This window comes from Anomalospiza imberbis, chromosome 29, assembly GCF_031753505.1.
Source record: "Anomalospiza imberbis isolate Cuckoo-Finch-1a 21T00152 chromosome 29, ASM3175350v1, whole genome shotgun sequence".
In the NCBI taxonomy this organism is placed as follows: domain Eukaryota; kingdom Metazoa; phylum Chordata; class Aves; order Passeriformes; family Viduidae; genus Anomalospiza; species Anomalospiza imberbis.
The window spans coordinates 2,233,162-2,249,740 of NC_089709.1; the positions used below are offsets into that span (position 1 = coordinate 2,233,162).

Genomic DNA, 16,579 nt, shown 5'->3' on the forward strand with positions numbered 1-16,579 from the left:
TACTATTGGCTCTAAAAAGCCACTTTTACCTCAAGACGAGACCGGAGAAGGGCTGTGACCCTTCCCTTTGGACAGCGAGAGAGAGGGGTCTCTGTGGCGGGGGTTTTGCCAGGGTGCAAACTGCAAATGCCTCAGCCTAACGAGTTCTGTGATTAACAAAGCAGCAAAGATTTCTGAAGGAGGCTCAGTGCTTGTCTGCTCCTGCCTGTATTGAGACAGAGCTGCTGGTGGACTCGGGCAGCTGCCTGTGCCAAGCTCATTGTGGTGGCCTTTGGGCAGTGACATGGGACCAGACGAGGAGCAGGGTGTGAATAAAACACGCCTTGGGCCTTGCAGGTGTCCCACGGCAGGACAGGAAGAGGCGGCAGGTTGGTCACTGCCAGAGCAGGAAGGGGAATTTGCAGCATCGCTCCCCCGCTCACCCTCCCGGCCTCCAGCCTGCTGGTCATGCCAATTTGTCACCAAGCTGGGATTTCAATTAAACCCCAAAAGAAGGGGTCAGAGGTTATGCAAACAGGTTGGTAAAGGCCACTCGCCTGGAGGGCTCTCCCGGGGCCACAGGAGCCGGCCCCTTGCTTTACACAGCCCCGACTGACCCGGGCTGAGGCCAGCATTGTTCCCCGTGCTCCATTCAAGAGGCAGTTTGTCAATAAAATTGACCTCTTGGCTCCTGGGGGTGCTGCCACCTCATCTTCCTCCCTTTCCTGAGTTTGGCTGGAGCAGAGCTAAGGGTCTCTCTGTGGTCCCTGTGCCCCTGGACATGCCAGGGGTGAGGGCAGGGATGGGAGCAGGAAGGCCCTGCAGCACTCACAGCAGCCTCTTCTCCCCATGGTGGTTTTCATTCTGGTTTCTGCCCTTCGGGCTCTTGCACCTGAGGGCAGTTTCCAGCCGGACCCCTGGGAAACACCATCACAAACAGCAGGTTCTGTTCCTCCTCTCCAGACCTCTTTCTCCTTTCAGGGCCATCATTCTCGCAGCTGCCTCCACAAGATTCCCACGATGGTTTTCTGCCCCTCACCACCCAGGCTGGGTGGGGATGACCTCGAGGTCCCTCCTGCAGAACTAAGCCCCGTTGTCCCCGCCCTGTTACACAACACCAAAGTCCCACGCAAGGCAGCACCTCTCCCTGCCAAGCCACGTGCCCACCGGCACACCCACCCACTGTGGGCATGATCCCACTTTTTGGGGAGGTGTGAGGCTTCCTGGTGGTGGGACTGCACCAGCCCCTGTGCTGGTGCACTAATTGCACTGGGCAGTGTTGCAAACAAGCACTGCTTGAACCCACAAGCCTGAGGAGGCCATTTCAGCTGCGAGATAAATGGATATCATGGAGCAAGTGGCAATTAGCGTGGGTAAAGAGCCCCTTAGTGACTGTCCCTTACATAACACCTTTGTTCCAGGCCCTTCACTTCATACTCAGTTTGTAAATAAACTTGACTCCCAGCTTTACTGGGGCCTTTATTCCCTCTTTATTTTTATTTTATTATTCTTTGCACCCAGGGAAGAACGAGTCGATTGTTCGCCCCCAGGGACATGCAGCAATCTGAGGCCCTGCCCGGCCTGGCGGTGCCCACTCGCCCCGAAATGGGCACTGGCAGCAGCCCACACCAGAGCCACCCACGCAGCAACCACGGCAGCAATTTTAATTGCTTTGCCCCCGCTGATGCTGCCTGGGGGCTCATTACGCCGCTGGCAATGAATGGGGCCTGAAAATGTGGTTCTGTAATTGCGGTGGCACTGGGGACTTCCACTGGGGGGTGGGTTGGCAGAGGGGCTGAGCTCTGCCCCCAAAGTTTCGGGTCAGGGAGGAAGCCTGGGGGGCTCTGGGTCAGTCCAAGCGCAGGGACCCATCTCTGATTCACATCGTGTCCTCCCTGTCACCGTCTAACCTGTGGGAGGATTTTCTACACCTGCAGTGCCGCTCCAAGAGGAGCAGAGGCTCCAAGGCATGGAGGGATGTGCTTTGGAGGATTTGGGATGCCCGGTGCCAGGCTTTGGGCATGCTGAGGTGAGCAGGGCTCCACGGCTCTCCTGCCTTGAACCTTCACTTGTCACTTTTGCCAGGTCCTTTTCCAAAGGGCAGGGCTGCTTGGGGGGTTATCGAGGCGTTCAGTGCCGTGAGTGGTGGCTCTTCCTCCACTGCCACCTCTGCCTGGGCTCTCTCCTTGCTGCTGACCTTTCAAAGCAGTGCTGGGTGATACTGGTCCATACTGGGAGGCCGTGGGGCACTGCTCTTTGTTCAGTGTGGGGACAGCTAGGCCCCTGCTCCTCTCCCGAGCCCTCCCTCTCCCATCTGGTGCCCATTATGAGATGTGTGCACCAGTCTTGTCTGACAAGGAGCTTTACAGGTGTCGCTGGGATAACGATTCACACTCTGACGAAGGTGGGAAAGATGATTAGCTGGCTTTCTATCAAACAGCACACGGCATCAGCTGCTCCGGGTGGGGGGGAGGCAGTGGGGGCTGTGGATGTGTAAGGACATGTACACCAGGAGCTCAGGGAGCCCAGGCTTTGTCCTGCTTCTAATTCCAATGGACTCCTGGGCACCTCTTTGTGTGCCTTAGTTTCCCCAGCTGTAGCAGAGGGATGTTGTTATTGCTTTGACTTGTAAAACACCCTTCGAGCAGCTGACTGAGCTCCTGCATTAGCAAGAGGTGAATTAGGCAGGTCTCTTGGCAGCTGGGCTGCCACGGAGAGGGCAGGGGAGCTGTCAGAGCCAGGGCTCTCAGGGGACGGGGCTGGAGGGGGGGGGACATGAATTAAACAAACCCGCTGGACACAGGCACGTGGTGCAGTCTGCCTGGAGTGTGTCCTGAAGGCTGTGAGAGCCCCGAGGCGTGGGGAAGGGTCTCTGGTGCCAGCGTGGCATGGGCAGGCGGGCAGGGCTTGCTCCATGCAGATGCGTCCGTGCCTTGCCCTGCCTACATCGTGTCTGTGGGGCCTTGGGCTCTTCCCGCTGATGTATTTTAAATAAAGACTCATTTAGCAGGCAGATCTCGGCATCCACGGGCACACCGCACACCCAACCCCTGCGAGCTGGTGGAATTTCTTCAGCTCTTTCCACATCTTGAATACTGTTGGAGAGAGGGGCAAAATAGGAAAATGAGAGAAAAATGAGCTGTAAATTCTCGGTTGTCCTTTGCTCCAGTGCAGGGAAAGCTGTTTTGTCTCACATTACATCTCCCCAGTCAGGCTGCGATCCGGAGGTGAGCCCTGCCTTGCAAAGTGACGGAGCAGAGGGCTCCCTGCAGGGCCGGGGAAACTGAGGCACGAGCAGAGTCTGGCACCTAACCCACCCCCGAGGCAGAAGAGGTGTGAAGGTGGGGTGCTCGCCCAAGCTCCTTGTGCTCGGTCGGGGTGACGATGGCACTGGCGCGACCCTCCCGTCCCGGGACGGCCGCGGGCGCTGCGGGCAGAGCCGGCGCTGCCTCTCCCCGAGCCCGGGGCCGGCGGGATTATCTGCTTAGCTGCACCATCTGTTCCTCAAACTGCCATCATTATGTTCGACTTGGGAAGAAAACGGCCCCTACAGAGAAGCAATTTGTTCGCTGACTAAACCTTTCAGGCTCTCGGCGGCCCCGGCTCCCGCCGCACGGAGAGCTCCGCGCTCGCTTAAACAACTGCGGGGAGAGCGGCGGCCGCGGGCCGGGCACGCCGGGGAACGGCCCTGGGGAGGGCGCAGGGCTCCCCTAATCCGATTACAAAACATAACAGCCTTTCAGAGGGGCCGGGGCCGGGCGAGAGGAGGAGGAGGGAGGTCCATTTCACACCCGACCCCGACGTCTGAGGGTCTCGCAATGATCTCACTGGAGGGGATTTTCTTCCCGTCGCAGTGGGTTGCTTTTGAAATGTGCTGCGAGGAGATCAAAAAGGAGAAGGGGGCTGCCTGGGAAAGGGGAGGAGAGGGCTGGGAAGGAGGTGAGGTGGGGGGGGCGGCTCGGGCTAGGGGTGACTCCTGGAGCCCAGCACCCCCTTGCTGGAGCACCTTCTCCCTCCTGCATCCCGCGTCTCTAGCGTGTCACACGGACATGGGTACAGGGACGTGTCCTCCCCTGCCGCCTGAGCCAGGAGCGGGGCTGCGCTCCCTGCAGAAACCTTCCTCAGGGCCTGCAGTGGCAGCAGAAGCGGAGACGCGTGACCCACTTCCCTGTGTTTCGTCATGGAATTTCAGTGACACCAAAGCATTTAATGTGCTGATCTCACCAGTTTTCTGTAACGGACAACGAAAGTGGGGAAAGTTAAAGTGATAGTTTGACTTACATAAAAGCAAGAAGTTTTGACTTACTGCTGTGTTTTAAAATGACGTTTATGATCACCTGCAAACAAATGCTTTTCATTAACTTTTTGGCATTTTTTTGTCCAGTCAGTTAAAGGAAACCTGTGTGCTTCAACAGCAGCAGATATCAGAATAAAAGGGTCCCACCTGTGGCTGCTCTGGTTGGGTAGCAAAGCATTAGCCCCAAACTTTGCTGTGCTGGCCCTGCAACCCTGTCCCCTCTGCATGGGGTGGGGCTGTGGCCCCCTCCTCAGGGACAGTGCTGGCAGCTGGGGACACCTGTGCCTGCGGGAATCCCACATGGTGAGTGCCAGTCTGGCACAGGAAGTGTGAACGTGTCAGACAGCCACCCCAGGCTCATGGGAGATGGGACCCCAAGGTGTCCCCCCCATCGAGGACCCCCGGCACATCCACCACCGTCCCTCTAGGAGTCCTCTGGGGCTGTGCCCCTGCTCCAATCGCTGCAGGACTCTCTGTGGGTTCCCTCGAGCATTCCCAGGGTGTTCCAATCTGCTCCCGGGTGGGGTGGCAGCCCCTTTGCAGGGGGATGTGGGGCCGGGGTTCTGGGTGCTGGGGCTGCAATGGCCAGAGGAGCATCTCTGTCACAGCAGGGCTGAGTGCTGGGGACATTCATGTGTTGAGAGGAGCCCCTGGAGCGAGGTGAGGAGTGGTCAGGGGAAGGCAGGGGTCACCCCTGTGCTGGGGACCCCGGTGTCACCCTGCTCCTGCTCCTGGGTGCTGTCCCACACTCCAAAGACTGCACCATCCTCAGATGGGTGGCACAACCCATGAAACCAAATGGGCATCAGTGTTTGGGGTGCAGGGGTAACTGGGGGGCTTTGCCTTCCTCCCTGGATGGCACCTGAAGGAAACAGCCAGCAGAGCTGGGCAGGAGCCATGGGAATTCAGGGGCAAATCTTGAAGCTACAAAAAAAAAATCATATATTTTAATTGCTGTGCACCGAAGTGTCTGTACAAAGTCTTTGTTGCTTTCTGTTCAGCCTCCTGTGCCCGTTCCCCAACACAGTCATCCCTCCTCTCCCCATTGCCTTCCTCCAGAGAGCAGCTGATGGGGAAACTGAGGCAAGGAGCAGGGTGGGGAGTGGCTGAGCCAAGCCTGGACACCCTGAGGTGACCCTGGCAGCAAGAGCCGTGTTGCTCCCACAACAAGCACAGGGATACCACAGCACCTCCTCACCCTGCAGAGGCCTGTGGACACCCAGCTGCTCCCAAAACGTTTGGGACCAGCAGCTGGCTCCTGCATGGGAACCAGCGTGGCTGCTGGGAAGTTCAGGCTGCCAGAAGCCAGCTGGCACTGGCCATGCCGGACCATCCGTGGTGCAGGACTTCACTGGAGATTCGGGGTCATTACACCAAGGTGCTGATGCCCAGCTCCTCCTTTCCACTTGCACTGGGGTCAGATCCTTCCTCAGCTGCCTGCACCAGAGACACGAGAGAGGCAGAAATGGGCACACTGGGGCTGGGTGGGGGCTCGACTTGCACCAGGAAGGTTTAGATGGAATACTGGGGGAAATGCTTTCCCTGGAATTGTCCAACGCTGGCACATCTGCCCAGGGGAATGGTAAAGTCACCATCCCTGGAGGGACTTAACAGACTTGTGGATGTGGCCCCTGGGGACATGGTTTAGTGGTGGCCTTGGCAGTAGTGGAACGATTTGACCTGGTGCTTTTAGAGGGCTTTTCCAACCTAAAATGAGTCGGGGATTCTCTGAGTCCATGGCCAGGGACATTTACTGCAGCTCTCCTGCCCTAAATGCTGCTGCAAGAGGAGGGAGGGTACCAACAGCTGGGGGGAAATATCCAACCCCTGCTGCTGCCTGAGACCCATAAACCCCTTTTCACCAACAATTCCCCAGCTTTACCTCCAGGAAGACGGCGTTTTCCTTGTACTGCGCGTCGGGAGAACACCTCAGCACCTTGATTTTCAGGACGGCTCCTGAGGACACCGAAAGCCGGGCGAGGGCGTCTGAGAGCGGGGCGGCCGCTGCCCGGGCTTCCCCTGACATCTAGCGGCAGCACCGGGCGGGCAGCGGGGAGCGGGGACCCGGGGGGAGCCGGGAGCGGGGGAAAACCGGCACCGGGGGGAGCCGGGAGCGGGGGAAAACCGGGACCCGGGTGGAGCCGGGAGCGGGGGGAGCTGGGACCCGGGTGGAGCGGGGATCAGGGGGGAGCCGGGACCCGGGGGGAGCCGGGAGCGGGGGGAGCCGGGACCCGGGTGGAGCCGGGACCCGGGGAAAACCGGGACCCGGGTGGAGCCGGGAGCGGGGGGAGCCGGGATTCGGGGGGAGCCGGGACCAGGGGGAGCTGGGACCCGGGAGGAGCCGGGAGGAACCGGGAGGAACCGGGAGCGGGGGGGAGCCGAGACTCGAGGGGAGCCCCAGACACAGCGGGGAGCGCAGACCGGGGGGAGCCGGGAGCCAGGGGGAGCACGGACCTGGGGAAAGCCTCAACCCCGAGGGGAGCCCCGGACACAGCGAAGAGCACGGAGCCGGGGGGAGCACGGACTCGGGGGGAGCCCCAGCCAGAGGGGAGTAAAGCCCCGTGGATAGCCCCGGCCCCGCGTGGGAAACCCGGCCCCAAGGGGAGCCCCGGCCCCGGGGGTAGCCCCGGCCTCCGCTGGGTTTGCGCAGTGCTGAGCACCCCTGGGCTCTGCCCAGCCTGCCTGATGGGGATGCTTTGCTTTGGGGCTGCTCCTGCCCTTTCCCCCGACATCCATCAATTCCCCTGCCCCTTGCACCCTCCATCCCACTGCGCTGGGGGCAAAACTCACCTGTGAGGCAGCCCCCAAGCACTGCAAACAGCAGGGTGAGGGGCAGGGCGCTGAGCTGGATGAATGCTTGGTCAGTGACTGTCCGGCTGCCCTGCGCCACCAGTGGGAATACAAGCTCCAGCCTGCATGCCAGAGAGGGGACAGGCTTTTGGGAGCTTGTTTGTTTTGGGAGTTTGCTTGTTTTGGGAGTTTGTCACAGGCTCATGGCTCTGGGTAATGCCTTCTAAAGGGCTGCTGTAACAGGGTGAGTGGAGCAGCCCTGATCTCAGGGGTTGTGGTGGCCCCAGCTTGGTGCATCAAGTCACTGGCATCCCCGATTCTGGCTCCTCTCACCTGTAACCATAAGTGTCTGCGGTGGCCAGCAGCGTCAGCAGTGTCCCCAGCAAGGCCCCCAGTATCCCAGGCAGCCCATGGGTGTTGTGAACCCCACAGGTGTCCTGGATTTTCAGCCTGGAATGTAGAACAGGCTGGGGAGAGCACAGGGAAGAGCTGGTGTTGGGCTGGGGCTCAGCTGCCCAGGGAGGCTGTGCTGCAGCCCCGTGTTTGCAGGTTTGGGGGCAGATCCCCTGACCTGGGGACGCCCCAGACCAGCGTCCTTGGCTGTCCCAAGGTGACTCACCGTGAAGAATCTGAAGCCAAGTGGGGAGATCAGGCCAACCAGAAACCCTGCGATGAGGGCCCCAAAGGGGGTGACCAGCATCTCCCCAGCCATACCCATCATGGCCAGGCCAGCCAGGGTGGCATCCTGGATCTGGACCTGATGGAGCAGGGCACGGTCAGGGGAATTGGCTCCATGGAGAGCATCAGAGTGGGACTGGGAGAGGGGGTTGTCTTCCTCAGAGATCAAACTGGTTCTTAATGAACCTAAGAAAGCATAACAGGCCTCCCCTTTTGCCCTGGGTATGCCCTGGTCTTACTATTCCTACAGGGCAGGATGTGGGAAGGGAATGAAGCTTGGGTTTGTCCCAGGAGAGAACCTACCATCCTCGGGGTGCTCTCCTCATAGAGGACAGGAGAGAGGATGAAGGTGGACACGGTGCTTGCCACCAGTGAAAAGTAGGTGTTGAGCACTGCCCAGTTCTCGGCATTGTGGTGGACAGCGGTGGTGGAGGTGAAGCTGGGCCAGAAGATCCACAGGTAGATGGTTCCTGCAGGGAATAGAACAGGTCTTGGTGCTGGACTTGATGCCTTGTGGGACAGAAACTTCTTGCGAGTGCCAAGAGATGCACGAGGCCACAGCTTGCAGCAAGGGAGGTTCAGGTAGAACACAAGGAAAAGCTTTTTCTAGGAGAGAGTGGTGCAGCCCCACTACAGGTCCCTGGGGAGGTGGAGGACATCTGTCCTTGATGGTCTGCAGCAATCTCCTGGTGAAAGCCACAGCCTCACTACCCCCATATTGGTGACAACCCTTCCACCAGTAGCTCTAGGAGTTGTAGGATCCGAGCTCCATACCAACCACAGCAAAGACATCAGTCTGGTGCCCCTTATCCTGCTGCTCTTCTCTCTTCCTCTTGTCCTTGTGAGGCTGGTACAAGACCCGTGAAACCATCAGGCCGAAATAAGCACCAAAGGTGTGGACGGTCAAGGAGCGTCCACTGTCGCTCACCTAGGGAGTGTGGAAAAGCGCTGTGCAGGAAGTGGGGTAAGGGACCTGTCTCTCCAGATGTGGCGGAACTTGACATGAGGAGCCCAAACCCAGGGCCACTCCCTTTCTGTTGACTCACCCCCATGAGACTGAGCAGGATGTATTCGTTGAGAGTGCACAGAGTGACTTCCAGCAGGGCCAGCAGCAGCATCTGGACAGGGCTTACCCTGCCTAGAACAGCTCCGGTGGAGATCAGAACAGCTGCGGTGCAGAAGTCAGCACTGACCATGCTGGGAAGGAGAGGAAACGTGTGGGAATAGAGCTGGCACTGCCAGGGATGAGCACAGGGGCTGGGGAGAGCTGGGAGGGAGCAGGAGCTGAGCCTGCAGCTCACTGCTCCTGCAAGCTGAACAGGCAGAGCCTTGTGATGCTGGTGAAAAAGGGATGGCTGGGCTGGAGGCAGGTGGGGGCCAGAGTGCCCCCCCAGATGCCTTGGCAGTACGTACACAGCCCTTGCCAGGGCAGTACTCAAACAACCCCGTCGTCCCACTTGTCTTCAAAATCCTCCTCCAAAGCAGAGCCGTGAGTTTTACAGAGGAGGGAGCCAGTGTGCCAGGGCTGGGCTGGGATGAGCTGCCTGGGCAGCAGCGGCTCCCTCCTGCCTTACCTCTGAGCTCCCACGTAAATTTTGCCGTTGAGGAAGAAGTGAAACACACCCTGGATCAGAACAGCCCACTGGATGGCAAAGGCTGTGATGAGGATGCTGGTGGCTGCACTGCCCGGCCCATAGCGGCTGAGGAACGCCACCAGGAGCCCAAAGCTGAGGAGCACTTGGACATGGACATCCTGAAAACCTGCTGGAGGAGAGGCACAAGGATGGGTCTGGAGGTGCTGAGGGCGGGCAGCCACCCTCCTGCTGGTCCCTGAGGAGACTCAGACAGGACTAAGACACCCCTACTCTAACAGGCTTTGGGGAGCTGAAGGCTCGCTCCACTTGATGTGTGTCTGGAGCTTCGGTGGAAGATCTTCCTTGGAGATCTGCAGTGGGGAGTGCCAGTAAAAGCCATCCCTGGCTGATGTGACCCTTTGCAGCAGCTCCTGGCCACCTCATCTGCAACTGCCCTGTACAGGTATCTCAGGACATTCACCCCACAGCACAGAAAGCTCTTGGGGTGGCCAAGAGCTGTCTGCACCCACTAGGCCAGCATGAAAGTAGCTCTGAGATGCCAGCACCCCTAGGACCTCGCTGCTGCCCCTGAAAGCATCATGTCCCAGTTCCTGGGATGAGGAGAGATAAAGGATGAGCAGAGAATTGGGATCAGTCTGGAACCATTTGGTGGCAAACCAGAGGATGGGGGGCTTGATTCTTGCTTGGCCTGAATGCTCTTTGCACCCCTTCAGTGACAGCTGTGGCCCGGCCTCCTCCATGAGTCACTGCCTGGGTGGGGTTACGTGGGCAGGTGAAACCGGGAAAACCTGCCGGCTGCCGGCTGCCAGCTCCCTGCCCAGCGGCTCCGCTGCTCCCCCCTCTCGGCCGGGGCACTCTGAAGCTCCTGTCGCATTGACCGCCTTGTCTGTGGCTCAGAAAAGCGAGGGGCAGCCCCTTATCCCGGCAGGAGTTCTGCAGTGATGCCCAGCATGCAGCACGATGCTCCTGGCAGGGCAGACCCCAGACCCCGTTGGACCCTGTGGTAGCACCCAGGGAGCCAAATCCTCCGTGGAAGGGGATTGGTGTAAATCCCCCGGCACTGCAAACCCCACTGCTGGTCCGTGGGGAGCTCTGCAGCCCCGAAAGTGCCAGGAGCAGCTGCTGTGCTCCCCACCAGGCATGGGACGATGATCCCCAGTTTTTCAGTGCACTCAGTGATCCCTTCTGAGCTCCGCTGCTCTAACACATGTCCCAGACCCAAATATCCCTCTTTTGGGGCTGGCTGTGTCCAAGCATTCCAGAAATCCTTGCAGCATGTCTGCTTTGCCTCCTCTGGGAAGCACCAGTACCCCAACCCTGCAGCTCGATGCTTCCTCTCTGTTAACTCCGGAGTCTGTGACAGGTCTGCAGCCTGAACGGTGACACCCGGTGCCATCCCCTGAGCAGAAGGGCTCTTTGCACCCACGGCCATGGGGGTACTCACGGGGCTGCTGGAAACCCGAGTCCTCGTTCCTCCGGCTGCAGTTCAGCTGCGGGGGGCACCGGCCGGGGCTGCCCTCGGGGCTGTACCGCACAAACACGGCGAAGAGGAGGATGTTGAGGATTTGCAGGAGGAAGCACAGCCCGGAGAGCCGGAGCCTCGAGGCGGCTGTGTGCTCAGCCATGTCGGGGGGCAGCCGGGGCAGGTGAACCCCTGCAAACGGGGTGCATGGGGAGAGCCACGCTGGGGCTGCAAACTCCGCCTGCCAGGCTGGCTGCCAGGTGTCTCCCTCACCTCGAAGGGACTGCCGGGAGCGGGACAGCGCTGCCAACACGGAAACTCGGGGCTGGATGCCCTGGCACACCTCCACACCTGGCGTTGCCACATCAGGTGGCTCCAGGCACTGTTCTGGGAAGTGTGTGGGCTGTGTGGGGTCAGTGTCCCTCTCTGCTGGGGTGGGGGGCCGGATTTGGGGTGAGGCAGGAGATGTGGGGAGGATGCAGGAGGTTTCTGCCTCTGCATTGCAGAAACACGGTGGTTTTGGGGACTGGGTCAGGCAGAGGGGGTGGAGGGTGATGCACAAGTGTGGTGGGACTGACCTGCTGTGGAGGTGCTGGCTCAGCGAAGTCCCACAAAGCTTGGCTCAAATTCCCTGGTCAGAAGGAAAAACGAGTGTTCAGGGGGCTTTGGGGGTGAGGTTTCCTGTGGGGTCGAGAGGGGAGAAGGAGAATCTGAGCTTTGAAGAACAAGACCAAGGAGCAGAGTCAGAGGCTCCTGATGGAGCCCACACCAGGAGCTGGGGGAGCTGAGCACAAGGGGTTCCTTGGCTTTTCTTTGGCTGCCTCTGCTTCTGCAGAGGTGTTTGTAGAGTGGGTGCAGATCCCAAAAAAGGAGGAGAAGAGACAAGGAGCAGAGAAGTGACGCAGTGTGTATTTGGGAAGTGACTTGCGTGACTCCTTCCCACAGCACTGGGCCAAACTCTGAACTCAGATAAGCAGTGGTGGGCTGGGGTCATGCCCTGCTGCCAACGGGATGGGGAAGGGGGTGAGTCACTTATGGGAGCCCCTGCCAGTGTTCTCCTTCGGGCTGTGGTTTTGTGAGGGCTGGGGACTGTAGCTGGTGCCTTCACTTGGGAAAAATGTGAGAAACAGCTCGTTTGTGATAGCGCAGAGCTGGGAATCAGCATCCTGCAGCCAAGGAGCCCGGAGCTGCTGCTGGGGGAGAACAGGATGTACTTCTGCAGCCGTGGGCACAGGAAGTGTGAGGGAGGGAGATGACAGACTCTCTGAAGAGCCTCGGACCCACCCGATAACCGTGGGGAGCTGCGAGGGAGGAGCCTGCAGTGCTGCTGCTCCAGTTTAGCCTCCCTCAGCCCGTGGAGAGCAAAGCTATGGGCACCTTTTGCTCATCACAACGAGCCAAAGCTCTGACCATTCTGAGCTGGAAGAAGGCTTCCAGTGCAGCCTGCTGGCATCAAAATTGGTGCCCCTTCTTGAAAAGAGGCTGGAAGCAGTGGGGAGCAGGTGGGGGATGAGGGCACCTGGATGCCTTTCTCCCCTGGGGGGGCTGTTTGCTGTGGTGTTGATAGAGTAAGGGTTAAATTTAGTAGCTTAGAATTGAAATTATAGGAATGATTTCTAAACTGTATCGGGGTGGGGGGGGGTTGGTGGTGGCCAGAGCAGGCAGGTAGAAGGAACAGGCCTGGACCTGCAGGACAGCCAGGCCTTGGGAGTGAATGATACCCCTGTAAACAGTAATTGTCTTAACCAAATCAAGCATGGTCTTCAGCAAATCAAGCATGATCTTCAGTAAGTCAAGCGAAATAGCACCTGTGTGGAAATGGGAACTAGAATAGAACGATACAAGTTAATAATCAGTGTGGGGTGGGGAGGAGGAGAAGGGGTTATAAGCTACCGATTTGGGTGTATCGTTGAAGCCCAGATCTGGGGTCTCACCCCCGGGCTTCCATGCACTTCAATAAAACACCTTCATATACAATCAATTCTGATTGTGTGTGGATCCTGACGCTAACAGTGTGTGTGCCATGGTGAGGCCAAGGTGGTGCTGGGGACAGTCACTGCTTGTCTTGTGCTTCCTTTAAGAGCTTCCTCCACCCTTGGAGATGGACCCTGGGGGAGGAAGAAGTTGTGGCAGCCCAGAACACAGCACCATTGTGTGCCTTCGCTTTGCTCCTGGCCCCAGGGGATGATGGGGAGGCCTCTCCGATGCATTTTTGGAGGGCAGGATAAATCCAGTGGGACTGGAGTGGTGTGGCAGCCCCCTTGCACAATCCTCCAGAGCCTCAAGGGGTGGGAGCATCAACCCTTCATCAGGGATGAGGAGAGGGGAATAAAAATAACCATTGCCCTGCTGTCCTTGGGATCAGAGAGCCCCATCCCAGCCCTGGGGGCCGGCACTAAGGGGGGGTTTGCCAGCCCAAGAGGCTGCTGGAACCCGATGCAGAGCTGTCGTTTTCCCTGAATTCCCAAAGCTGTGGCCTGCAGATAAAGGGATGTTTGTTATCCGGGCACACTGTGTTTTGCCCAGCAGAACAATAAAGAGAAAGACACTCACAATGGGAAATTGTGCTTCCTCCTCCCTGTGCGCTCCTCGGGGAGGTGTTGGAGGGGGAAAAAAAAGAGAGAAGAAAGCAGGAAGAGACGGTGACAGGGCAGGGAGCGAGGGCACGGCCGGCACCATGGGAGCGGGCATCAAGGGCCCGCGGGGTCGCGGGGCTGCCAGGACACTGCCCGCCCCAGCACGGTGACAGGGAGGGGCTGGCTGGGAGCACCTGCTCGCCACCTCCCGTGTCCCCGTGTCCCCGTGTCACCTCTTCCTCGTGGCGCAGGTCTGGCCTTCCCAGGACCCTTGGCCCCCCCATGGGGTGTTTATGACGGAGAAGGGAAGCGGCAGGAGCTGGGGCAGCACGTGGGCAGGGGGCGTTGGATGGGCACGGCGGCTCCCCGAAGGACGTGTCTGGGGACGGTAAGAGACTGGGGGGTGCCAGGAAGGAGGGTTGGCACAGTCTGTGGGGTCGGTGTCCTGCAAGCCCTGTCCCCTCTGCACAATAAATGTCAGAGAGCCCCCGCAGAGCAGGGCCACACCCTCCAGGCCCCTCCAAAGCTGGGCTGTGTCCCACTGCACGGCCCTGACTTCTGCGCTCCCCCCAGGCTCTGTCCTGCCCCTGGCTCTGAGGATGCACAGGCTGCTCCTGCTCGGCTGTCTCTGGCTCCTGGCAGCACCCCCAGTGTCCAGCATCTTCCAGCGGCCAACGGGGACCCCAGGTAGGGAGCAGGGCCTGGGTGGGGGCAGGATGTGGAGCCCCCGGGCCTGCAGGGAGGACTGGGCACTGCTGTTTGGAGTCGGTGCTGGAGAGGGGAGGTGGTGCTGGGCGGGTCCAGCCAGGGCAGGAGCTGAGCTGGGCCTCCTGAAGGTGCAGGAGAGATGAAGAGGAGCCAGGATGGATGATAGAAACCATCAGATGCTGGTGGGGGTTGAGGGCGCTCGGGGGGGTGTCGGAGGGATGGTGCTGAGGCTGCCCGGGGGGGCTGCAGCCCCACTGCAGCTGCAGTACCTGCTGGAGCCCCTGCACCCCACGGTGCACACGCAGCGCGGCGCCACGGCCACCCTGCCCTGCGTGCTGCGCGCCCTGCCTCGCAACTACCGCGTGAAGTGGAGCAAGGTGGAGCCAGCCAACTACGGGGAGAGCATCATCATCATCACCAACGGGCTGTTCCACAAGAACTACGGGCCGCTGAGCCCGCGGGTGCGCCTGCGGCACAGCCACCGCTACGATGCCTCGCTCACCATCACCGACGTGGCGCTGGAGGACGAGGGCCGCTACCGCTGCCAGCTCGTCAACGGGCTGGAGGACGAGAGCATCTCGCTCACGCTGCACCTTGAGGGTGAGCTCGGGGTGCGTCCCTGGGGGATGTGGCAGGAGGGGGACGCTCAGCTGGAATGGAGCGTGTGGCTCTGTGCCTCCACCCCCATTGCACGGCCCTGTCGCCCAGCCTTAAACTCAGCACTGAATCCCCTGGGGTGTTGTGTCAAAGCCTCCCTGGGGGACAGCATTGCCCTCACCCCGTCTCTGTCCCTCCAGGCGTCGTCTTCCCTTACCAGCCCAGCAACGGACGCTACAAATTCAACTACCACGAGGCCAAGCGAGCCTGCGAGCAGCAGGACTCCCGCCTCGCCACCTACCAACAGCTGTACAAAGGTGAAGCATTCCAAAAAGAACTCCTCTTCAGCCCAAAACCACGCCTGGCAGGGGATGGGGAGGAGGGAAGCGCCGGTGCTGAGCTGCCTCTCGCCCCACAGCCTGGACGGAGGGTCTGGACTGGTGCAATGCTGGCTGGATCCTGGACGGGACCGTCCACTACCCCATCATCAACTCGCGGGAGCCGTGCGGCGGCCGCCTCCTCCTGCCCGGTGTCCGCACCTACGGCGCCAGGGACAAGCAGAAGGACAGATTCGATGCTTTCTGCTTCACCTCTGCTCTTCAAGGTAGTGCTGCGCTCCCCTGTCCTTCTCACAGCGCCACCGAGCCCTGCTGCCCCCCTGGATCTGCAACAGGTTGTTTGCAGGAAGGGTGCTCACCTGAGGCGTCCCCCTTCCATCCCCCAGGCCAGGTCTACTTCATCCGCGGCCACCTGAACTTCAAGGAGGCGGGGCAGGCGTGTCGCAACCACGGGGCTGCCCTTGCCAAAGTGGGACAGCTCTATTCCGCCTGGAAGTTCTCGCAGCTGGACCGCTGTGACGGGGGGTGGCTGGCGGACGGCAGCGTCCGCTACCCCATCACCACCCCCCGGCAGCGCTGCGGCGGGCTGCCCGACCCCGGCGTCCGCAGCTTCGGCTTCCCCAGCAAGGAGATGAGGACCTACGGCACCTACTGCTTCGTGGGGAAGTGAGGAGGCCGGGCTGAGCACAGGGGACAGCGGTGGGACGCCAGTCCTCATCACCTGGGCAGAGAGTTGGAGGCGGGGTAGGAGGGGTGGTCTCCCAGAGGTTTTGGGTGCCTCGTGCATCCTCTGGTAGAGCTGGGTGTGGGTTCTTGGTGCATCTCCTGGTGGAGAGGGTGCCCGTGTCCCACCCCATGAGGCTTGTGGGGTGTTTGGGACACCTTGTGGGGTGTTCAGGACACCTCGTGGGGTGTTCAGGACACCTTGTGGGGTGTTTGGAACACCTTGTGGGGTGTTCAGGACACCTTGTGGGGTGTTTGGAACACCTTGTGGGGTGTTTGGAACACCTTGTGGGATGTTTGGGACACCTTGTGGGGTGTTCAGGACACCTTGTGGGGCGTTTGGGATGTACTGGAGGAGCCAGACCCCCCTGCTGGACCAGGAAGGGGGGGTCTAATCCAGCCCCCCAGCAGACAGCACAGGCTGCCCATTCCCCAGCCCTGGTGAATCCCTCGCCCCATCCTCGCTCCCCACAGCCATGAGGACTCTGCCTGGTGGCTCTGGCTGGTGCAAGTGCAGAGGACTCAGGCTGGGCATTAACGAGTGTCACTAATGGCGTGTTGCCTTCTCGATTAATAAAGCAACAGCAAAACTGAATGGCAAAGGCACACGCTTGCCTGGCTCCTTCCCCTGGGACTTCTGGCCTCTCCATGAGGGGAATTTGACCGGGACTTTCCACCCCCAGCGCCCTCTCCAGGGGTTATCTGTGCTCCAGCCACTTCACTTCAGGGTTTTATGGGTGTTGCTGTTCAACACAGCCCGGGAGAAGGATAAAAAGCTGTGGATCACCACAGCGCAGGGGGAATAACAGCACAGGGAGGTGCCCTGGCACCAGTGA

General features: G+C 60.0%; 2 protein-coding genes across 3 annotated transcripts; one reads left to right on the plus strand and one right to left on the minus strand.

Moving 5' to 3' along the window:
- Positions 1-4,445: 4,445 nt before the first annotated feature.
- On the minus strand, positions 4,446-11,093 carry RHBG (Rh family B glycoprotein). Of its 2 annotated transcripts, none has more exons than XM_068174872.1 (10): positions 10,784-11,093; positions 9,319-9,508; positions 8,791-8,941; positions 8,519-8,672; positions 8,048-8,214; positions 7,686-7,823; positions 7,400-7,533; positions 7,067-7,188; positions 6,159-6,232; positions 4,446-5,713 (listed from the first exon to the last, which is right to left on the minus strand). In XM_068174872.1, exons 1-10 carry the CDS (start codon positions 10,962-10,964, stop codon positions 5,645-5,647), a joined length of 1,380 nt encoding a protein of 459 aa, XP_068030973.1. In that variant the 5' UTR covers positions 10,965-11,093; the 3' UTR covers positions 4,446-5,644. The 2 variants fall into 2 exon arrangements, with proteins under 2 accessions (XP_068030973.1, XP_068030974.1); XM_068174873.1 differs by having other exon boundaries at positions 4,447-5,713; positions 9,319-9,505; positions 10,784-11,091.
- A 2,834-nt stretch (positions 11,094-13,927) lies between these two features.
- HAPLN2 (hyaluronan and proteoglycan link protein 2) lies at positions 13,928-15,987 on the plus strand. The gene is made up of 5 exons (XM_068175191.1): positions 13,928-14,064; positions 14,335-14,685; positions 14,883-14,999; positions 15,101-15,286; positions 15,407-15,987. The coding sequence occupies exons 1-5, from the start codon at positions 13,977-13,979 to the stop codon at positions 15,688-15,690; spliced, it is 1,026 nt and encodes a 341-aa protein (XP_068031292.1). The 5' UTR covers positions 13,928-13,976; the 3' UTR covers positions 15,691-15,987.
- The last annotated feature ends 592 nt before the right edge of the window (positions 15,988-16,579 follow it).

Excerpts from the sequence above, each read along its gene's own strand:
- RHBG (XM_068174872.1), bottom strand. The coding sequence starts at position 10,964 with ATGGCTGAGCACACAGCCGCCTCGAGGCTCCGGCTCTCCGGGCTGTGC. Across the intron at positions 8,215-8,518 it reads TGATGTCTTTGCTGTGGTTG|GAACCATCTACCTGTGGATC; the intron begins GTATGGAGCTCG and ends TATTCCCTGCAG. Across the intron at positions 7,824-8,047 it reads AGGAGAGCACCCCGAGGATG|GTCCAGATCCAGGATGCCAC; the intron begins GTAGGTTCTCTC and ends CTGCTCCATCAG.
- HAPLN2 (XM_068175191.1), top strand. The coding sequence starts at position 13,977 with ATGCACAGGCTGCTCCTGCTCGGCTGTCTCTGGCTCCTGGCAGCACCC. Across the intron at positions 14,065-14,334 it reads GCGGCCAACGGGGACCCCAG|CCCCACTGCAGCTGCAGTAC; the intron begins GTAGGGAGCAGG and ends GGGGGGCTGCAG. Across the intron at positions 14,686-14,882 it reads GCTCACGCTGCACCTTGAGG|GCGTCGTCTTCCCTTACCAG; the intron begins GTGAGCTCGGGG and ends CTGTCCCTCCAG.